This window comes from Arachis ipaensis, chromosome B1 (genome assembly GCF_059453495.1).
Source record: "Arachis ipaensis isolate K30076 ecotype BB chromosome B1, ASM5945349v1, whole genome shotgun sequence".
Taxonomy (NCBI): Eukaryota; Viridiplantae; Streptophyta; class Magnoliopsida; order Fabales; family Fabaceae; genus Arachis; species Arachis ipaensis.
In genome coordinates this window covers 69,333,710-69,357,904 of record NC_142436.1, presented here as the reverse complement: position 1 = coordinate 69,357,904, position 24,195 = coordinate 69,333,710, and the positions used below count along the sequence as shown (strand labels likewise).

The window sequence follows — 24,195 nt, the reverse complement described above, 5'->3', positions numbered from 1 at the left end:
AGTAAAGTTAAAGGTTAAGGATTGTACCCACTTGAAGCTTGTATTAGGTGGTAATGGCCTTGGGATAGGTGTTTCTGGTGGTTCTGTAAGTTCTACTCCCTTGGGTTCTTCTGTGAATTTCTCCACTGCCTCGCAAGGTTCTACAATTGTATCTGTATCCTGGTCAAAATCTTCTCTGTCTTATTCGTCACTTGAGTCATGGATTGGAGGTTGAAAGAAATCTACCTCCGCATCATCTTCATATTCACTTAGGGTAGATTCTTCGATCTCAGAGAATTCGCTTGCGGATGCAAGTTCATTACTACGAGAAATTGACTTGTGACTATCATCATCAAGGGAATTTGTGTCCTGGGTTATTCCGTCTGATTCGTCATAAACAACTTGCCTTGGAGGTTGTACAATATCCTCCTTAGCATCAACTATAGCGTCCTTGACGGAGTTCTTCTCAGTTCTGGATTCCCACGGAGGTTCAACATCTCCTAGATCTTCAACCAACTCTTCTTCTTGAACAATAACAGCTTCTTCTACTTGTTCTAGTACGAATTCATTCTCTGTCTTGTCCACTGGAGTTTCTGGTATCTCCTTTATGTTACGCTCTTCGTTAGACTGTTTAGATGGGGCTATGGTTGATCCTTGTGTAATTGAGCGCCTAGAAACCCATTGAATTACTACTTGCTCCAGTTGTCGAATGGTTGTTTGAAATTTATTTATTGTTTCCTTTAGGCGAACCTCTGCTTCTCGGGTTGCCGGACTTGGACATGATACAAAGAAAAGTGGTGGTGATTGGGAGTGATTGGATTGGTACTGGGGTAAGGAAGGATCATATGGTGGCGAATGGTGAAGAGAAGCTCATGAGTGTGGTAGTTCGAGGTTATGTTGAAAGGATGGTTTATATGCACGGGGTGGGGTTTGTTGGTAGTTACAAGGTTGTCCACCATATCCTTCAGCTGGGTATGCACTGTAGAATGGTCTTTGGCCAGGATATCTTGGAGGGTGTTGCTGCCTAAAGGGTTGATTAGATCCTCTTGGCTCCATCCATCCTTGATTGGTCTGAACTTGATGCATATTCCTACTGTAACTTCTATTTCCTTCAACAAAGTTAGAACCAAACTCAAAGCGAGAGGGGTGAGAGTTCATGGTAGCAAATAAAGATAAAAAGGAAAAACAAAAATAGAGAAACAAGCAAAAGAAAAATATTTACAATAACCAATAATAAGGCACACGTTAGCAGTTCCCCGGCAACAGCGCCATTTTGATGAGATAACTTTTACGTGTTCTAGAAATTTGTGGATAAATCCTCGTTGCAAGTATAGTTTCTAAACCTTCAAAAGTCCTTTCATACAAACGTTTTGGTTGTCACAAGTAACAAACCCATTAAAAATTGTTAACCGAGTATTCAAACCTCGGGTCATCTTCTCAAGAAACTGTAGGGAAGTATATTCTTATTATTGGTTATGGAGGTTGTAAAATCGGGGTTGAGAGTGAAGAGTAGATATGACAAATAATTTAAATGGCAATTCAAATAAATAAATACTGTAAATCAATCTTTTGGCAAGGTAAGAGAAATTGGAAGTCCAACTTAGTTATCTCTCTCAGCAATAATGAAAGTTGAATCTAAATTCCACTTAGTTAACCTTTACTAAAGTAAAGGAAAGTCAAGGGACTAATTAGTTTGATCTTTGAATCCTATTTATTTCCTAAGAAAAAGTTGGGATTATTGAAGTTCAGTTCAATTTGCAAGATAACGATTATCAATTATGTTGAGTTTGATAATGTTGAGTTACTGATTTCTTAACCAAGACCAAAAAGGGAAAAAGTAAAATTGTTAGAATAAAAATGTCCTTAGATGAAAAGCAACGGTAACACAAATTAAGGAGAAAGCAATCAATAACTGAAATACCTCAAATAATCATTAATTCAAATCATAACATGAAAAGGGTTCATAAGTCAAGTTGGTAACATTTATAGGTACGGATAAAAGCATTAAAGTAAATATTAAACATGGATCGAGAGTCACTTTTACAAACTAAGAGAAGTCCTAAATCCTAATCCTAATCCTAATCCTAGGAGAGAGAGGAGAGAACCTCTCTCAAACTAAATCTAAATCATGGAAAGTGAAAATTGGCGAGCTCCCCCTGAATGGATGCATTCCCCCACTTCATAACCTCTGGTCTATGCCTTCTGGACTTGGATTTGGGCCAAAAAGGGCTTCAGAATTCGCTATGAGCGTTTTCTGCAATTTCTGGTGCGTGGCCTCTGTCACGCGTCCGCGTGGGTCACGCGGTCGCGTCATTCAGAGCATTTCCTTGCCACGCGGTCGTGTCAGTCATGCGACCGGGTCATGTGCGTTCTGCTTAAGGGGCGCGGTCACGTCAGTCATGCGGCCACATCGCTGCTGATTCGCGCTTTGCACGCGATCGCTTCGTTCATGCGATCGCGTGGATGCCAGTTTCTTCAGAAGATCCGTTTTGTGCTTTCCTTCCATTTTTGTATGTTTCCTTTCCATCCTTTAAGTCATTCTGCCTTAGAAAATCTGAAACTACTCAACACACTAATCACGGCATCGAATGGAAATAAAGGTAATTAAAATAATTAATATTAAAGCTTAGGAAACATGTTTTTCACATACATCACATAATAAGGAAGGGAAAGTAAAACCATGCAATTAATATGAATAAGTGGGTGAAGGATTGAATAAATCACTCAAACTAAGCACAAAATAACTCATGAAATATGGGTTTATCACTCTTTGTGGCTTTAAGAGTAAGAGGAAGATGGTTAGTGATAGGAGTTGGCATGCAAGGTTCAATATGGTTCCACGCTCCAAATTGAAGTACAAGGATTGGTATAGAGTTCGATTGAATGGGTCTCGGAAGATGTTTAGGTATCTCAGTGAGATTTTAGATTACGTACCACCCGGTTGGAACAATGTAGATCAAAGCAAAGACGGGTGCAAAAGCAAGGTTTGGGACCTCGAAATTCATTCTAAAAATCAACACTCCTGGAGCTTTGTCAATTGCTTTAACTTACTCGAAGGCATTATGTGCCTAGTTTGGGACCCCGGAGGTTATTGGAATTGCAAACATTGGTGGGAATTCCTGATGAGTTCAAGTATAAGCCACCATGACAGGGAGCTCACCAAATGTCTAACTTAAGGACTTTAACTAAAAGTGCTAGGTGGGAGACAACACACCGTCGTATGATCATTCTTTTTCAGTCTTAGTTTTATTTTGTTTTGTTTATTCTTAGTTTTATTTATTCTATTTTTCTTAGTGTTCATTCATAATTCGGCATCAGCATCTGCATTTTGCATTCTGCATACTGCATAAAAAAAAAGAGAAAAAGCCAACCCACGCGTGGGCGTCGATATCACTTCGGCGTTTCCATCCAACGAACAGAAAGTTATGATGGAATCAGGAATCGTGTAGCTGGTGTGCTATAAGCACAATTTAAGTCACGCGTACACGTTCGACGCCTACGCGTCAATTTCAACTCTCGCACACCATGCGTGGGCGTGCGCGACGTGCACACGTCGCACGCAAAATCTTAGCCCCCTTCAATCTGAACAGAGAGTTGCACCAAAATGATGCTGGAATCATGCGTTTAGCACAATTTTGGTGGACGCGTACGCGTGCCTCATGCGTACGCACCATCTTCATTTATCCTCATTCACGCGTTCGCGTCTACGATGCTTACGCGTCGATGCACTTTTCCCCCATCCATGCCCATGCGTGATCCATGTGTACGCGTGGATTTGATTTATTAACTCCCCTGATGCGAGAACCCTAACTCCCTCGCATGCCTCTTTCTCCCCTCCCCTCCCTCAACGTTCCAATTCCCCCCTTTTTCCTCCAAAACCACCCCTCACCACCATCACCCTCGCACCGCACCACCACCGGCGATACCGATCGCCGCCAACCGCCCCTCACTCTTCCCCCTCTCACTTCTCCTCTTCTTATCCTTATTCCTCCTTTCTCAACCCTTCCCTCCCGCCGACCCCAAGACTGCCACGAACAGCCCCTCCACCGCCGTGCCGCCGCCACCTCCGACCATCACTACCATTCCCCTTCCTTCCCAATTTTGTCACAAAACCTCCCAGGTTTCACTACCTCCACCCCTGTATTTCAATTTCATCACTCTGTTCAATTAAGTTAGTTTGCTTCTTTAAATTCTGTTCAAAATTAGGATAGTTAGAGATGCATGGTCTAAGTGGATTTTAGGTGGTTACGTAGCTAGGATGTGGTTAGTGGATTTAGGTCTGATAAGTGTTCCGTTCTTGCTGTTTGAATTATCTGATTTTCAACTTGCTCTGCTTGATGCTGCTATATGGGTTTAACTTGCTGTTTCATTGACTTACTGAAGTGCTAAATTGATTTATTGATGCTACTGGCTACTCTTTTGGATACACAATTTCTAATCTCTGTTGCAGTAATGCCAATGTTGATATTCTGTAATCCTTTGCTTGCTGCATATGTTTGATTTGGTGATGGATTAATTGGCTATTGCTATCTTGTGGGCTCATTTGTTTCATTCTTATGGATTTACATTTGGTTTTGGTGTTTTCAATTGTTAATGAATTCATAGGACATCTGAATTGGTTAAATTGAGTTTTCCATTTTGCTTTATGATGCCTGATTCGTTTGAATTCTTGTTCTTCATGCTGCCTGACACTTACGGCATTCATATGGCTTGATGATTCTGCTGTTTGATTTTCTGGGAATGTTCCTTTTACTGCTGGCATGCTGCCCAATTTTTCTGAAAATTGTTTTCCTTAACTTCCACTCTTGAATTGACTTTGGCACTTTTGCATTGTGATTTATTTGGTTTAACCCAAAGCCAATTCATGAGGTGGTGGGTTAGCATTCCTATTCCTTTTTGGTTCCCTTTCTATTACAATCCATTATTGATAATTTTGATCCTTTTCATGTTTCTCTCATTTACAAGTTTTATCATCAATAACTTGCATTGTATGCTGACTGTGAGCTTGCTTATTCTAAACCCTTTTCCACTTCTTTTGATTAAGAACAACATTTTCATGCCACTAACTTCTTCACACTTTTCTAACTCTTAACTTAATTGACTTTCTAACTTTTCTTTTAAGTTTAAACTAACTCTTTTAACCCTTTTAGGTTCTTTTTAAGGCATGCTACCTATTGTTGCTTAGCAAACAAGCTTCTCACTATTATTGCAGGAATTCTTGGTTTTTGTTCTGATTATTGTCTGCATTCTATTTTCTTGCATTCCAAGATTTCGTTTCTTTATGTCAACTCATGAGTATGCCTCCATCTCCTTTTTTTTCTAGCTTCCTGTCTGCTTGCTTCTTACCTGCTTTTCCTTCCTCTGCTTTAATTATTAATCTGTATCCTGAAATTTCTATTTTTTAGGATGTCTGATCCGAAAGGAAAAGGCAAGGCTAAGGCCAGCATGGGTAAGAGGAAAAGAGGACAGTCATCTGTCGTTCTATTAGATATTCTAGGGGATGAATCCTGGCGTGAGAAGAACTTCACTCCATAGGAAAAAGAGGATCAACTAGTGCCTGCTTCTGACCCATTTAAATTTGCAAACCTCTACTGTGAACTAGAATTTCCAGTTTTTGCGGAAAAGAGACACCTCTATTTGGAAAAGACTCTCAGAATACCAACTGAATTACAGAAGTACATTGCCCAGCAGATCAAACAGAGAGGTTGGGTCTTTCGGGAGAGAAATCTGACAGAGGTTAATGCGTCTTGGGTCCGTAAATTCTACTGCAACTATTACAAGACGACCCTGGATGCAGTACAGCTAAGAGGAAAAGAGATCTTGGTTACTGAGGAGGCCATAGAGGATATCCTCAATTTCCAGCCTAAATTAGACGAGCCAGATGGTTATCAGAAGGCTGAGGAGTCCATTCAGTTTATGAGCTTTGATTGAGATGCTGTGAGGCGCACCATAGCCATTGATCCTGCTGTTCCTTGGGCTATGGGTAAGTCGACGGTAACTCCAAAGAGCATCAAGATTATCTATCTTAATGATGAGGCTCGGCTATGGCAACAAATATTGAGTAACTATGTTATGCCGAGCACTCACGAGTTAGAGGTGCCGGCTGCTATGATCATTCTCATCTGGTACGTTATGGAAGGAAAGGACCTGTACCTTCCACGGTTCATCAAGAAGTACATGGCTAGGGTTCATGTTCGAGGCACTCTGCCATCTCCCTATCTGATTACCTAGATGGCCCGCCGAGCTGAGATGCCTTGGGAGCTTGAGGATGAGAAGCCATCGGCTGCCGACTGCAAAAAGATTAATCCACATGGCAAGTGGTTCGAAGCTTTAGGCCACAGACCACCTTCTCTTACTGCCTCTACTGACGCGGCCACATCCTTCGCAGCACCCTTAGCACCTGCTACACCTCCCGCACCCACAGCACCATCTTCCGCTTCCCAGCCCGTCTACCATCTAGTGTACCGTCTCTTTGAGCGCATCGATCAGATGGAGCGCCGCACTCAGCGGCGTATTGAGCAGTCAGATCATTGCAACAAGCGATGCTATGAGCATCTGAAGCTAATGATGAGGACTGGGCATACTGACATCCCCTCCGAGCCTGACACACCCTTCGAACACTCTGAGGAGGAGGAGGATGAGTGATGCACCACTATTCCGTAGTACATCTTGTGCTTAATTGAGTGGATTTTATCCACTATTCTCACACTTTTTCATGTAAATTGCATGTTTAACATTTTCCTTCCTAATTCTGTGATTTGATTGAAAACATGCTTCTTTGGCCTTAATTTTGTGATGATTAATCCCCTCTTATTACCATTCGATGCCTTGATATGTGTGTTAAGTGATTTCAGGGTTTATAGGGTAGGAATGGCTTAGAGGATGGAAAGGAGGCATGCAAAAGTGGAAGGAATACAAGAAATTGAAGGAAAGCTACAAAGATCCCAATGAGGCGGTTCCAGTTGCGTTGGAAAGCTAACATCTGGGGCTTCGCAACGATATATAATTTGCCACAGCTGCCCCGAAGATAGATGACGCGCACACGTGGATCACGCATACGCGTGACTTGGCAAAAACTCAATCCCTGCGAACGCGTGGATGACGCTCACGCGTGACTTTGCCACATGGTGGACGTATCATAAATCACTGGGGGAATCCATTTGTCGGCCCAGAAAACACAGATTAGAGGCTATAAAGTGGGGGAATCCATTTATTCATAAACACAACTTTCAAGGGCACATTTTTAGGTTTTAGATGTAGTTTCTAGAGAGAGAGGCTCTCTCCTCTCTCTTAGGATTTAGGATTAGGATTTCTCTTAAGGTTAGGCTTACTTTTTCTTCATTCCAGGTTCAATGTTCCTTTAAATTAGTTTCTCTTCTACTTTTATTTACTCTATTACTTTAGTTGCTCTATTTCACTTGCTATTACTTATGTTGCTAAATTGGTTTATGAACTCCATGTTAGAATTGATTTTCTTAATTAATACACATTGAGGTATTTCAGATTTATGTTGCTTTCTTCTATTTATGATATAAATAATTTAAATTTTTCTCCCTTTGCTTTGGTTGAGTAATTGGTGACACTTGAGTTATCAAACTCAGCTGTTGATTGAAAATTGGAATTTGCTGATTAATTTGGATCCCTCTAAAGCTAGTCTTTCCACAGGAGTTGATTAGGACTTGAGGAATCAAATTGATTGGTCCACTTGACTTTCCTTTATTTAGTAAGGGTTAACTAAGTGGGAGCAATAAACAATTCTCATCACACCTGATAAAGATAACTAGGATGGGATTTCCAGTTCTTATACCTTGAAATGGTTTTCATGATAATTAATTTAATTGTTGCCAGTTTATTTTCCTGTTCCCTATTTTAAAAACCCAAAAATATACCTTTTTCCATAACCAATAATAAATCATACTTCCCTGTAATTCCTTGAGAGACGACCCAAGGTTTAAATACTTCGGTTATAAATTTTATTGGATTTTGTTACTTGTGACAACCAAACTTTTGTACGAAAGGATTCTCTGTTGGTTTAGAAACTATACTTACAATGTGATTATTCTTATAAAATTATTTACTAGCAAGAATCTAATCGTCAAAATGGCACCATTGCCGGGAAATTGCAAACGTGTGCCATATTATTGGTTATTATAGATATTTACTTTTTCGTTTCTTTTTTTTAGTGTTTCTAGTTTTAGGAGTTTATTTTCATTATACACCGAATAGCGGCAGTTTTTTTAGGGATTTGCGACAGTTTTTAACCACCGCAAAATGAAATTCCAGCGGTTCCACAAAGTCGCCTATTAGGGGGTTGTAATTTGATTTTGCGGCGGTTCTAAAAAACCGCTGGCATAACCGCCGCTGAAAACCAAGCCAACACCTATCTTTACATATTAGGTTGCTGAGAGGAGAACAAAAAGAATTAAGATTACCAGCTGAGCAATCATGAAGAACCCAATAGAAGAAGACCATGTCTTTCAACATAGGACCAGCTGCAAGACTTGGTGACAAAAATTAGTGCCTGGCTAATAATGCTGACTTGTAGGTAAAGGGCTGCCATCATTTCTGCAGAGCTATGTCTCGGAGACCTTACCCCAAATTTGTCCTGCAATAACAGAAAGTTAGTGTTCATAACTGTCACAATTTCCACTAGTAGGTGATAACATGTGAACTTTTCATAGATGAATCTAATGTATAAATTTATGACAGAGCTCATCCCTACTGATTTCTACCTACAACCAAATATACTGAAAGAAACGTGCGTGAAATTAAATTGTCTATTTTCCTGAAAATTAAGTTATATTCCACAAGCTGAGTGCTCATTTTGATATTTTAGTAATGCACGTTCTCCAAAATAAGCATGAGCTCAAATTTCACCAAAATATAAAACCTAACATAAGTCAAACAAGGACCATTAAACTCATATCTAAGGACAAAACAATAGTACGTACCTTGATTGTCCTGCCACCGATTTCCAATTGACCATTCAAGCTCTGTGCATTTCTCGCATCTTCAAGGCATGCAAACTACAATAAACAATGGTTCAATCAACTGACACTGCTAGAAAAAAATGCAATTTTATAGAAGACTAGTCTCTCAAGTCCTACAGACTGTAGTTCAATACAATCAAAGCTTCCGCATAGAATATGGACAACCTCTTCAAATATTGCTATAACATATAATTTTAGAAAAGGAGAAGTTATAAAAACATAAAGGAAGAGGCAACCAAAATTGAATGCATTTAACCAAACAAAAAAGTCATGATTAATCACCTGCACAAAGTCAAAACCTTTGCAGTTCCCACTTTCATCAAGAGGCAGCTGGACAAGCTCAACCTGACCAAATGCTTCAAATACCTAAAAAATGAGACCAAGGAAGACAAGAGAATAAAACAGGCAATTAGAAGGGGAAAGATTGGACTCAAAAATAATAAATCAATAAAATGTGAAGGAAAAACAAGATCCTGAGTTCAACTAATTGACAAAGAAAGGGAAGAGAAACAAAAACACTAGATACATTCTAAGTACATGAGTCTAGCTCATTCTACAATCAGAATTGTATCATATCATGACGACCCCTTACGGTCTATTAAATCTAGAGACTCATTTAGAAGTGACGAATTGTACATAGGCCAAAAGAAAAATAAGTGCTCACCATCTGAAGATCAGTTTCGGTCATATTGAAATGCAGATTGCCTACATATAGCCTTCTTGCTACCCCTGAATATGGGCCTATAACTCCAGCAGGTCCAGTAGCAACAGATGTTGTGGACTGAACCAAATTTTTTTCTGCTTCTGATGGCTTCACCATCACTGGTTGACCAAGAAGAAATTGGCCAGAAAGTGCTATTGCCATGTTGACAGGCATGACATCATAGAACTCAATATACCTGTAAACATAAAAAAAAAATATTAATTATATAAAAATAAAAAGCCATTGAAAGAGCAGGGTTATAAAATGTAACTTTTAATTACAAATGCACTGATGGCCCATTAATTGAGATGGTGAAAGTTTTGTAAAATCACTGTACATAGAGAAACAGATTTCGATACATATAGAAAGGGGGAAAAGATAATAGACCATTATTACAATGAAAACTTGGCAAAAACTATGATTGTTAATTCCACAGTTCCCTCGCATCATAAATATATCAGTATGTATATTTGTCAACCCCTATGGTGGTGTTCGGTGTTCATAAAACTAGCACACAATTTTTAAGTTGTACAAATTCACTTGAATCAAACATGATATACAAATTCTCAAGATATAATGCCATCCTTCATTCATTTATTTAACAACCAACAGCACCTGTTTCATGCTACTCCCCAGTTTCCATAACTATTAACATAAGTTAGCATTCAAGATTCTTAAATGGGAAAAGTATGATAGTCATCAGTGGCAACTACATGGCTAATTATAATTGCAAGCAAGCTATTGCATCTTACTTCTCTCAAACTCTAATGAGTCCAATTAAGAAGCTTCATTCGGACCCCATTAATTAATAATTATATATATTGGCATATCATATGATTATCTACCAATAATATATATCTTCATGACATTTACCTAATTTGATAACTAACATATATATAATGTTAGGTAATTAATATGTTGGAGTGTTGAGAAGCAGTATAGAATGCGTTAAAATATTCTATGGTTACATCATTTTCTTATCATACTTACATTTCTCTCCAATGATTTAGTTCTGTGCACAGGGATGTAATGCATACCCAACACCCTTAGAGCTTCTTGAATTACGGTCCATAATGGTATTGTCATAATGGTACCTAAAGAGATAATGGTGAAAGAAAATATCATTGAAAAATCATACAACAGTCCAAGCAAACTACATGAAGGTCATTCAGCACAATATTATCTTACCATCATTTAGTATGGCAATGATCAACACCATAAAGGGTGCAAAATCAAACTTCCAAATCAATGCAATAAACATGAAATAAAACTGCAAAATAAAAAGTAAATCAAATAAAATTATATGAACTATTTAATTAGGTATGTAAAAGAAAATTAAATTACACTCCTAAACCAATTTGATCTTCATACGTTTATTCTATTCAATTAAATGTCTTTTATATACATGTCAAACTTTATGTATTGAAAGTTCCCAACAAAATAGCATATTGTGAAACATGTTCAAAATACTTGGCATATTGTCGAACACTTGGCATGCAAAAGCATAAACAATACAAAATAGCACTAACAAGCATTCTTTGTAACACTAAATGAAAATTCAGCACCAACGACATAAAAAATTAGCAGCATTTTACAGTGACTCAACAAAGCATCAGTCAATAAATCCAAACAAATTGAAATTCAACCTGAAAAAGCTCTTAACAGCATGTTTAACTATGCATAAACTAACACTAATTCTAATAAGAAAATCCTAATTCTACCTAAACTCAACTAACAGCAGCAAATAATTCTAACCAAATCAAATTAACACTAGAATCAACATATAACTAATCCTAAATTAACCAAAACAGAGAAGAAAAGGTGATATGAGAACCTGAGTCAAATTAACACTAGAGTGGCTCTATTCTGATTCTGTGATTGGGAATGAGGGAGGCATGGGTAAACTAGAGAGCCACAGGCCCATAGTGCGAGGTTGTAAGGAGGGGAAGAAGATGGTCACGGTAGCGCTTGATGGTAGCCGACAGCGAGACAGAGAAGGCATGAGACAGGGGAAGAGAAAGAGAGAAAGGGTTTCCGCGGTGGTTGTTCGGCAAGGGTGGAAGAAGAAGAAGAAGAAGAAGAAGAAGAAGAAGAAGAAGAAGAAGAAGAAGAAGAAGAAGAAGAAGAAGATGACGGTGGTGGTTTTGTGGTTCTGATGGAGACTCTGGGGATGATGATCGATGGTGGCGCTACGTGGGTGGTCGCTAGGGCTGGACAAGGGGGAATGATTAATCTGGTGACGGGGCATTTAGGGGCTCTCTTCTTGTTTTGATTTGTTGCCGTTGGGAAGCAAATCGCTGCTATTTTGGTTCCTTTTGTAGCAGAGCCCAAACCGATATCATAATGGCCGCTATCTTGTCAATTGGCTGCGGTTTGATAAACAGCTGCTAATTAGCCGCTGCTATCTTTCGTGTTTGTTGTAGTGTTAATTGCTACTATGAATTCTCACCCCTCTAACTTTATGTTTGGTTACAATATTATTGTAAGGAATGGAAACTATAATGAAAATAGGCATCAAGGTTGGAAGAATCAAAGATGGGAGGAGCCACAAGGATTTGATCAACCCTCTTGGCAATAACCCCCTCCAATGCGCCATAACCAACAACCATTCTGTGATGCATACGAAGACAATAGTTATGGTGGACCCCTTCGTAACAAACCACCTCTACCAAATTACTATAGTCAAGAGCCATTCTGAGGTTCGTACCAAAATGATAAATATGATGGACCCCCTTGTAGTTACCAACAAGCCCTATCATATGCCTATGAACCACCTCCACAACATACCTTTGAACCACCAAACTCATAAGCTCCTTACCACCAAACACCCCATATGACCCTAACCCTTATCCACCATATCAACCACCCTATGAGCCATATGAGCCATACATAGATCCACCCTAATTCCAACTCAATTACTCCCAAGAACCGCCACCTTCATATACACCACATCCATATCCATCAATCCAAAAGACTTATGGTCCTACTTATGATATCCAAGCAGAACAAGAGTCAAGGGATCGTCTCAAGGAAACAGTGGATCAATTTCAAGCAACCCTGCGTCAATTGGACCGAGCGGTAAACCGAATAGCACCCGAAGCTTTCATGGCTAAAGAATCTCAACTTGAGAACAAGGAATTGAAATGTGCTGTGCAACAAGTGCAAAAGATGGAGAGTGATGAACCACCACATTCTTATTATCATGAACCACCCTCTTATCATGAACCTTTCCTCCCAAGTAATGAGCCCTCATATCCACCTCAACCTTCAATGCATCACACTCTTGCTGTTCTTCTTCAAGGGCAAAGAGAGATGGAACGGGGAGTACTCGAATTCGCGACTACCTTAACCGTGGTAGTAAATCAATTAGCTTCCCAATATCTGAGCACTCAAAGTACTCCCATGGCTACATGTGGAGAATCAAAAGAAGAGCGCAGCATGAAGGAGACACTAGAAACTCCGGTTGACAATGAGGAACATGGCTTTGTATGGAACAAGTAGAGGAAGCCATAATAGTTGCAGAGGAAGAAGTAGTTGAAGATTTAGGAGATGCTAATCCTCCATGGAAATCTAGAATTGTAGAGTACTCCTCCAATAAGATTGAAATTGATGTCAAGAAGGCCAGTGCACAACCTCCATGGTATATTCCTTATGAAGACTTGGATGGGAAAGATCAAGAAGTAAGTTCCCTTGGTGATGAGGATCATGCATCACGTCCACCTAGTAATAAATCTACATCCGTAAATAAACTCCTTGAATATGAAGCTCTTCTCTGATCGAGTCTGAGAATGATGTGGAAGCAGAAATTCTTAAAAAATGGCGGACGGGAGTTGAGTAGGCTTTGTCAAGAACGTTGGGGACATCTCCACCTAGGTTGCCATATACTCCTTCATTTGAGTGGATAAGGCTTGTCTCTATTCGCCTTACCATTCCACCTGAATATGGTATTCTTGAAACGGATGGCCAACTTAGGAGACTTTGTGGCATTAAGCGTAAAAGAAGGATGTTTAGTGGTGGGAGTTGCAAATCAAGGCTCATCAAGGTTGATACTTCAAGAGATAGATGTAAGGGCTCAACTGGTGATAATTTGGTTAGATCTAAAAGAAGAGTTTCGTACTCCGTAGAGAATTCAAAGTGCTTGCCACCCAGATGGAACCATGATGATCAACTTGAAGACGGGTGTAGAATCAAAATTTGGGATCCCGACATACAAGAAGATCAACTTTGGGAGCTCAAAGCCTGTGAAGAACTCCATCAAGGCTTGGGAAATTTACATGGAATAGACAGAGCTTATAAGAAGTCCAAGCATTGGTGGCAGTTTCAAGATGAGTTCAAGCACAAGCCGCCATGACAAGGAGCTCACCAAATGTCCAACTTAAGGACTTTAACTAAAAGTGCTAGGTGGGAGACAACCCACCATGGTATATTATTTCCTTTTTGTTCTTAGTTTTATTTTATTTTATTTTTATTTTTATTCGTGTTCATTCATAATTTTTGCATAGTCATTTGCATTCTGCATTTTGCATTCTGCATTAAAAAATGGCACACAACGCGCAAGCATCGCTGACGCGTCCGCATCATATGTGCATTCGAAACAAGGAAGAAAAGAAGCAGAGAGTCACGTGGGAGCGTGGTTGGAGGCGTGCTTTAGGCACAAACATGCCCACGCGAACAAGTCCCTGACGCGTCCGCATCATTTAAAAAAATCAGCCTCCCACGCGTGTACGTCACTCACGCGCACGCGTGACCCTACAAAATCGACATAAAGAGGTGTGTATGGCAGAGTGTTATAATGGAGTGGGGTTGGAATGGTGCTGGAAGCACAAACCCCATCACGCATGTGCGTCACCCACGCGTATGCGTCATTTTTCAAAATTAGGCCATTCACGCGTGCGCGTCACCCACGCACACGCGTCACCTTAAATTTTGGCAATGTGCGTATAAAACATAGAGTTGTGTGTACGCGAGGCTGCACTCGTGCCTATAGCACAAATCAGGTCACGCGTGCGCGTCATCCACGCGAACGCATCACTTGAAAATAGCGCCAACCACGCGAATGTGTGCTCCACGCATCCGCGTCGGATGCGACGCACAGTTTAACTAGACCTGTGCCAGAATTCCTATATTTTCTTCCCCAATCCTAATATTTTCTTCTCCCTTCTTTTTTCTTTCTTCTCTTCTTTCTAGTTCTTTCTTCCTACTTTCTTACTTTCATCTTCTTCATTCCTTTAACCTCTCATCCTTCTTCACTTTCATTATATTTTACTTAATTTATTTGCATACTTTCATTCATTACATTTTAATTTTGTGCATATTTTTATTTTCTTTTCTAAAGTTATTCTTTTTACATTGGTGTCACATGTTCTTATTCAACTGTTGTGTCTTTTCTGGTTTTATTTTGGTGCTCAGTGACTTATTTTACATTAATTGGGTGATATTATTTATTTGTCAAATGCCACTTTTTATGATACTTGTACCCCTCTTGCATTGATATAAATATATACTGTCTTCCGTTACCCACACTCTTCCCTTTTGTTGCAATTTTTGCACTAGTGATATGCCATGTTCCTCTACTATTTTCTCACTTGCATGTTGTAGCTACCATGTAGTTGAGACCCTCATTACCTGGCATTAACCCACCTATACTTTATTTGTTTTCTTATCTTTATTTCTGGGTTACTTTTCTTCTTTTTTCTCTTCTTTCAGGATGGCCACTAAGGAAGGGAAACGGAAAACTTTTACATGGGGCAACAGACAAGTCCATCTGCATAATCTTTGGAGAAAAGCATCAGTTGTAGCAGCCCGTCCACTTGCACTTTTTTGCATGCACCAAGGACGGTGCAATCTTTAAGTGTGGGGAGGTCGATACCGATCTCCATGGGTTAGTTATTTTCTTCTCAACACCAATATTTTACTTTATTTGTTTGTTCATTGTTGCATTTGCATGTTTGATTGCATATTTATTTGATTTTGTGCATATTCTACCACTGCTTGGTTGAATTAATATTTTCTTTTTCAAGAAACTTTTTTATAACATTTCACTAATTTAATTTAAAATTTTTGATAAACTTGTTTGAAGGAATATTATACTGGAACATGGTTTAGAGCTCGAATACACAAAATCTGTGAGATTCTTGAGCTTATTTGACTTAGTAGCATTTTATCAACCAATACTTTCTTTTTTGGTGCGTGTTTTTCTCTTTAAAATTGTGATCTTTGTCTTGATTAATTCTATATTTCTATTGTTTGATGTATGCATGCACTTATATGATTGAGGCCTTTGTTTCACTGAGCTTACATACCCATATGGCCTTACCCTTTCATTATCCTTTGCAAATCAATTTTGTGCCTATTATACCCCTTTGTTCTTTACTTTAGCTCATCACTATTATACCCCCTTTGTTCTTTACTTTATCTCATGAATTAAGTGTGGGGAAGTTGGATTTGGAAACATTTGGTTTAAGAATTGGGTGTTATATATCTTTATGAAAATGTGAAAGAAATGTTTAGGACATGTTCATGCATTCAATAATTTAATCATATGCATTGAGAAAAAAACAAAAGAAAAAGAAAAAAAAATATATATATATATATATATAAAATAAATAAATAAATAAAGGAGAAAAGAAAAGAAAAAGAGCAAATAAAAAAAGGGGACAAAACGCCCCAAAAAAAGTGGTGATAGCAATGCATATGTACTGTACTCAAATCAGGATGCATGAATATGTGGAAAACATGGTTAATGGATAGTTAGGTTTTGTACTTTGATTACATGGATTGTCTTAAGTTAGGTGGGAAAAGTTTAAGTTAATTAAGGATTTAGATTTTAGTCCACTTGGCCAAATACAATCCTACCTTAACCCTAACCCCATTACAACCCTTAAAAGACCTCTTGATATGTGTATCTGTACATTAATTTTTTGTTGATTGGTAGAAGAAAAGCAAGCCTTAGAAAGCAAGGTCAGTAGAGAATTGAGAGAGTCGAACCTTAAACACTTGAGTAATTGGAGTGTATACACTTCCGGTGAGGGTTCGATGCTCGATTCCTTGTTCCCAGCTTTCATGAGCTTTCTTCTTACAAGTTTACTTGTCTTTTATTGTATAATTTGAATTAGTGAAATTTAATTTATATTTGTCTTGAAGAGCTTATTTACTTTTAACCAAGTAGGTAGAAACAACTTAGCATGTAGTTGCATTCATATAGATAGGTTGCATTTCATACATTCTATCATTCCTCTTCACTCCTTTATAGTTTCTCTTGAGCTTAGCATGAGGACATGCTAATGTTTAAGTGTGGGGAGATTTGATGTATCACTATTCCGTGGTACATCTTGTGCTTAATTGAGTGGATTTTATCCACTATTCTCACACTTGTTCATGTAAATTGCATGTTTTACATTTTCCTTCCTAATTCTGTGCTTTAATTGAAAACTTGCTTCTTTGGCCTTAATTTTGCTATGATTAATCCTCTCTTATTACCATTCGATGCCTTGATATGTGTGTTAAGTGATTTCAGGGTTTATAGGGTAGGAATGGCTTAGAGGATGGAAAGGAAGCATGCAAAAGTGAAAGGAATACAAGAAATTGAAGGAATTGCTAAAGCTGTCCAGCCTGACCTCCTGGTACTAAATCAGTCATAACTTGAGATACAGAGGTCCAAATGAGGTAGTTCCAGTTGCGTTGGAAAGCTAACATCTGGGAATTCGCAATGATATATAATTTGCCATAGCTGCCCCGAAGCTAGATGACGCGCACGCGTGACCTGGCAAAAACTCAATCCGCGTGAACGCGTGGACGACGCTCACGCGTGACTTTGCCATGTGCTGGACGTATTAGAAATTGCTGGGGGCAATTTCTGGACTATTTGTGATCCAGTTTTTGGCCAAGAAAACATAGATTAGAGGCTATAAAGTGGGGGAATCCATTCATTCATAAACACAACTTTCAAGTATACACTTTTAGGTTTTAGATGTAGTTTCTAGAGAGAGAGGCTCTCTCCTCTCTCTTAGGATTTAGGATTAGGATTTCTCTTAAGGTTAGGTTTACTTTTTCTTCATTCCAGGTTCAATGTTCCTTTAAATTAGTTTCTCTTCTACTTTTATTTAATCTATTAGTTTAGTTTCTCTATTTCACTTGCTATTACTTATGTTGCCAAATTAGTTTATGAACTCCATGTTAGAATTGATTTTCTTAATTAATACACATTGAGGTATTTCAGATTTATGTTGCTTTCTTCTATTTATGATATAAATAATTTAGATTTTTTCCCCTTTGCTTTGGTTGAGTAATTGGTGACACTTGAGTTATCAAACTCAGCTGTTGATTGAAAATTAGAATTTGCTGATTAATTTGGATCCCTCTAAAGCTAGTCTTTCCACAGGAGTTGACTAGGACTTAAGGAATCAAATTGATTGGTCCACTTGAATTTCCTTTATTTAGTAAGGGTTAACTAAGTGGGAGCAATAAACAATTCTAATCACACCTGATAAACATAACTAGGATGGGATTTCCAGTTCTTATACCTTGCAATGGTTTTCATGATAATTAATTTAATTGTTGCCAGTTTATTTTCCTGTTCCCTATTTTAAAAACCCTAAAAATATACCTTTTTCTATAACCAATAATAAATCATACTTCCCTGTAATTCCTTGAGAGACGACCCAAGGTTTAAATACTTCGGTTATAAATTTTATTGGATTTTGTTACTTGTGACAACCAAACTTTTGTATGAAAGGATTCTCTGTTGGTTTAGAAACTATACTTACAACGTGATTATTCTTATATAATTATTTACTAGCAAGAATTTGATCGTCAATGGGCAGGAGGAGGTTGCACAGGAGGAGGACCAGCAGCAGGCACAGCACGAGGAGCCTCAGCTTGAGCAACCGGCAGTGCCACAGGCCCCTACCCAGCCAGAGCCCACAGAGCCAGTAGTAGCACACCCTTCAGGAGGCGATGACCCTTCACACTGAGCTTGACTGAGCATCGAGGACGATGCTGTGATATAAGTGTGGAAAGGTCGCCATCTCTGGCGGATTCTATTTTTGGTGAACTATTTTAGACCTTTTATCCTATTTTGCTTTATTTTCTTTTTGATTTATTTTATTTTATTTTTTTCTTTTATTACTTGGACATTTCTATTTTACTGTACTTTTGTTTATTTTTACTTTGTTACATTTTGCACTTTAGGCTGTATATATCTTAGATATTTAGCTTGAATTGCACCTTTAGTCTATTAGTTGTGATATAGAAAAATATGGATTATTGAGCTTAGTTTACCCTTTTAGCATATGAGAATTTGGTTTGATTGAAAATAGAGAGTAAACTAAAAACTTTTAGTTTTCATAGTCACAACATTTCATTTAGTATATATAGTAATAAATGTTGGTCAATTGATGAAATTCTCAAGGAATATAATTATTTAAAGGAAAAGCATTTAAAGATTCACATTGATTTGAGTTAAAACTTTTTATTTTTACTTGCATGATATACATAACTGGAATATGGTTTTGAGCTAAGAGCACACAACCCGTGAGTTTTTGAGATTAATTGCATGGTTACATTATTTAACTATAATATTTTATTCTTGTGTGTTTCTTCACTATGATTGCAAACTTTACTTTGTTCCATTCTATATGTCCACTATTTAGTGTATTTACATGCTTGCATATGATTGAGGCCATTATTTGTCATTAGTTCACTTATCCCAATTAGCCTACCCATTCAATCAACCTTGTTTGCCACTTTAAGTCTTTTAATCCCCATATATTCTGTATTTTACCACATCACTAACCTTAAGCGGAAAAAACAAATTAATTACCCCAGATTGAATCTTTGGTTAGCTTAAGATAGAGATTTGTATCAATTAAGTGTGGGAAACCGTGGGAACTTGGGTTGATAAGAAAGTGTTGAATTGACAAGATATTGGGAATTTGGGTGCATACTCATGTGAGACCAAAACAATTAAAATACCATGTGCATTGATATGTTATGTTTATTTTTACAAAAACAAAATTCTCATATTTTTAAATAAATAAATAAGGGGACAAAATTACCCAATTGTTAAGTTTAATAAAAGATCAATGCATATGTGATAAAATTAAAGATAAGTTGATACATGAGTGTGTGATGCAAAAGTGGGAATTATGGTAGCTAGGCATGATTTTAGAGTTACGTAGAGTGTTTGTGTGTTTGGTAAGAGCTTAAGCTAGTCAAGGATTCAATTTATAGCTCACTTGGCCATACATATATCCTCACCCTTGCCTTAACCCCATTACAACCTTGAAAAGACCTCATCATGTTTGTATTTGTACATTAAATATTTGTTGATTGGTTAGATGAAGAACAAAGTTTTAGAAAGCATGATTAGAGGAGACTTGAGTGGTTTAACCCCAAACACTGAGTGATTAAAGTATATACACAATTCCAGTGAGGGTTCAATAGCTCATTTCCATATGTCCATATTTGATCATTGCTTGTCTTGCAAGTTTGTGAACTCTTTTGGTTGACTCAACCCAATTGTGAATATGTTTTGATTTATTCCTTGGTTGTGCATATATGATTCCTTGAAAATTTGACTCAATCTGACCACATGTATGCTTATATATAGACAGATAGTAATTAGAATAGCATGATGCATGTAGATAGCTTGCATTTAGATAGATTACATTGCATAGGTTCCACCATTCTGCCTTCACTCTTTTTCAGTTTCTCTTGAGTTAAGCATGAGTACATGCTAATATTTAAGTATGGGGAGATTGATAAACCACTATTTTATGGTTTATCTTGTGCTAATTTGAGTGATTTTTATCAATTCTTTCCTCACTTATTCATATAATTTGCATGGTTTTACGAATCCTTCCTTATTCTGTGATATAGTTGAAAACATGTTTCCTAGGCCTTTAAACTGTTAATTTTAATCATCCTTTATTACCACTCGATGCCTTGATCTGTGTGTTGAGTGTTTTCAGGCTTTATAGGGCAGAAATGTCTTAGAGGATGGAAAGGAAAATGCAAAAGTGGAAGGAACGTGAAAAATGAAGTTTTGAGAAGCTGGCAGCGACGCACACGCATGGGTGACGCGTACGCGTGCCTAGCGCAAAAGACGAGCGACGTGTACGCGTACGCGTGACAAGGAAATTCGCCAAATGACGTGCATGCATGACCTACGCGTACGCGTGACATGCGCTACGTGCAGAAAGTTGCAGAAAGCGCTGGGGGCGATTTCTGGGCTCTTTTTCGGCCCAATTCCAAGCCCAAAAACACAGAATAGAGGCTGCAGAATGGAGGAATCACACATAATTCATTCATTCATCAATTATTCACAATTGAGGTTTTAGATGTAGTTTTCTAGAGAGAGAGAGGCTCTCTCCTCTCTCTAGGTTTTAGGATTCCTTTTTGTTCTTCTCAAGTTTAGATTTCTATCTTAGTTTAATTTAGTTTTCTCTTCTACTCTTATTTGTTCTAGTCCTTTAGTTTACTTATTTCTTTTGTTGGTTCACTTATTTTCCCAATTTGAATTATGAACTCCATGTTGGACTTGATTTTATATTTAATGCAATTTGAGGTATTTCATGTTTATTGCTTCTTGCTTTAATTGTTATCATTAATGCTTGCAATTGTTGGTTTTAGATTTTACATTACCTATTACTTTTCTATGTTTTTATGTTCTGCCTTCCAAGTGTTTGATAAAATGCTTGGGAGGGTTTTAAGTTAGATTTTTATATTGTTGGCTTTGGTTGAGTAATTAGAGACTCTTGAGTTATCAAACTCCTTTGTTGATTGATAATCAAAAGTTGCTGGTTGATTTGGATCCCTCTAAAGCTAATCTTTCCTTAGGAGTTGACTAGGACTTGAGGAATTAAATTGATTAGTCCACTTGTCTTTCCTTTATTTAGTAAGGGTTAACTAAGTGGGAGCAATGAATAATTCTCATCACAATTGATAAGGATAACTAAGATAGGACGTCTAATTCTCATACCTTCCCAGGAGCCTTTCTTAGTTATTAATTTACTTTCTTGTTATTTTATTTCCTTGTTCCTTATTTCAAAAACCCAAAAAGATATAATCTCATAACCAATTATAAGTAACACACCTCCCTGCAATTCCTTGAGAGACGACCCGAGGTTTAAATACTTCGGTTATTATTTTTATTGGGTTTGCTTTAGTGACAAACAAGTTTTTGTATGAAAGGATTCTTTGTTGGTTTAGAAACTATACTTACAACATGATTACTATTGTGAAATTCTTTACTAGCAAAAATCCGTTCATCAGCTTACTTTGAGAGAAAAAATTGTATAAGCTGTTTTTAACTTTCAGAATTTTGTATTGTCTGTATATAGCTAGTCAGCTTAAACTCCGCGAGCTGTGACTAGATCTTTATATTATTATACTCTTCTATTCTGAATCTATTTCTTGTGCATTAAGTATGTAGCTTCATGAGTACGTTTTGTACTTTTCAAATCCTATTTTTGAGCTATATCCTTCACCGGGCTTCTAGAATATATTACTTCTATATATTATATGTATAAGCTTTAGACTTGTCGTAAACTTTGATTAACCTTTGTTTTACGATGCGAGGTACGGCTTCGGGTAATTAGGGTGTTACACCATCCTCAGAAAGTTGAAGGCCAACTCTTCTCATACAGCAGCATTGGAAGAGGAAGATGAGCCAGAGATACTGGCCAAGGAGTGTAGTGCCTTGGTCCAGAAGAAACTTCCTTAGAAGCTACCGGATCCCAGAAGCTTCCTGATTCCCTGTACTATAGGGACCATCACCTCTGAGAAGGCACTATGTGACCTTGGCTCAAGCATCAATCTGATGCCTCTGTCTGTAATGAAGAGGTTAGGAATTCTAGAGGTGCAACGTGCCATAATCTCATTGGAGATGGCTGATAAGACCCTAAAAAGGGCGTATGGCATAATGGAGAATGTCCTAGTGAAGGTTGAAAACCTTCACATCCATGTTGACTTTTTTATTCTAGACACAGGAGAGGACAGAGATGAATCCATCATCCTTGGAAGGCCTTTCCTAGCCATTGCTAAAGCCATAATTGATATGGAAAGAGGTGAGCTAGTCTTAAGACTACATGAGGACTGTATCTTGTTAAAGATACCCAACCCTCAGTCTCGCTGATTAACCCTAATTTTGTAGTTTATCTTATGCTTAATTTGGGAGATTTTATCAACTTATCTCACATTTATTCAATGAAATAGCATGCTTTTGTAATTTTCCTTAAATTTGTGCTTAAGAGTGAAAACATGCTTTTTAGACCTTAAAATAGCTAAATTTAATTCACCTCAATTCCATTCAATGCCTTGATATGTTTGTTGAGTGATTTTTCAGATTCATCAAGCAAGTGTTGGATGGAATAAGTGAAGACAAAAGCATGCAAAATAGAGAATTCATGAAGAAATGAGAATTTGGAGAATTGAACGCTACGTGCACGCGTCATCCACGCGTACGCGTGAGAAGGGATCTGCAAGCCACGCGCACACGTCACCTACGCATACGCGTAAGGAGGAATTTTGTCAAGCGACGCGCACGCATCGACCACGCGCACGCTTGACGAGCGGCACATGACTCACTTAAAGTGAATCCGCTAGGGGTGATTTTTGAGCTTTCCAGGGCCAAATCTAACTCATTTATGAGGCTATTTCATGTAGAACTCAAGATGGATCAAGGGGGAGCAATTAATGTAGCTTAGGTATCATGTAGGGTAGTTTTCTAGAGAGAGAAGCTCCCTCTTCTCTCTAGAATTAGGGTTCTTAGGTTAATTTTCCTCTTAGATCTAGGTTTAATTTCTTGTTTTCATCTTATTTCTTTTACATTTTCATGCTCTAGTAGTTCAATTCTCTAGTTTCTTCTTGTTAATTTATATTTTATGCCTCTTTTATGTTTATGAACTCTTTGTTGGATTTGGATTTTCTTTAATGCAATTTGATGTTTGATGTTCTTTTATTGTTGATTTGAGTTGCTATTGTTAATTTCTTATATTGGGTAGTTGTAGAATTTATATTTCTTGCAATTTATTATGCTTTCCTTTTATGCCTTCCAAGTATTTGACAAAATGCTTGGTTGGAAGTTAGAGTAGTTTTTGAGCATTCTTGGCTTGGAAAGAGAAATTAGGCAATCTTGAGTCATTAAGACCCAACTTCTGTTGGTAATCTAGAGTTGTTAGTTAATATTATTTTCATTGACTTTAATCTCTTGCTAATTCAATTAGTGAGTTGATTAAGAGTTTTGGATTGAGATTAACTAGTCCTATTTGACTTTCTCCCTATGTTGAAGATAACAATGTACCTTCTTTCAATGTTGGAGATGATAAAATAGGATAAATTCTTGTTAATCATTGTATTATGATTAATGACTAGGATAGGAAGCCTATATTCTCAATCCTTTCCATGAATGTTTGATAAACCACTATTTTATTGTTTATCTTGTGTTTAATTGAGTGGTTTCATCAAGTCTTCACCCACTTATTCATACTAATTGCATGATTTTATAACTCCTTCCTAGTATTG

At 37.8% G+C, this 24,195-nt stretch overlaps 1 protein-coding gene across 1 annotated transcript; it reads right to left on the bottom strand.

The window, feature by feature from the left end:
- Nucleotides 1-8,422: 8,422 nt before the first annotated feature.
- On the bottom strand, nt 8,423-10,744 carry LOC107607970 (uncharacterized). Its single transcript, XM_021120769.2, has 5 exons — nt 10,710-10,744; nt 9,634-9,868; nt 9,252-9,335; nt 8,931-9,005; nt 8,423-8,584 (listed from the first exon to the last, which is right to left on the bottom strand). Exons 1-5 carry the CDS (start codon nt 10,742-10,744, stop codon nt 8,423-8,425), a joined length of 591 nt encoding a protein of 196 aa, XP_020976428.2.
- Between the last annotated feature and the right edge of the window lie 13,451 nt (nt 10,745-24,195).

Bases quoted from the DNA above. Each gene is read 5' to 3' on its own strand.
- LOC107607970 (XM_021120769.2), bottom strand. From the start codon at position 10,744: ATGGACCGTAATTCAAGAAGCTCTAAGGGTGTTGG. The intron at 9,869-10,709 runs GTATGCATTACA...TTATGTTTACAG, and splicing joins AGAAGCTCTAAGGGTGTTGG to GTATATTGAGTTCTATGATG. The intron at 8,585-8,930 runs GTACGTACTATT...CTGTTATTGCAG, and splicing joins TCGGTGGCAGGACAATCAAG to GACAAATTTGGGGTAAGGTC.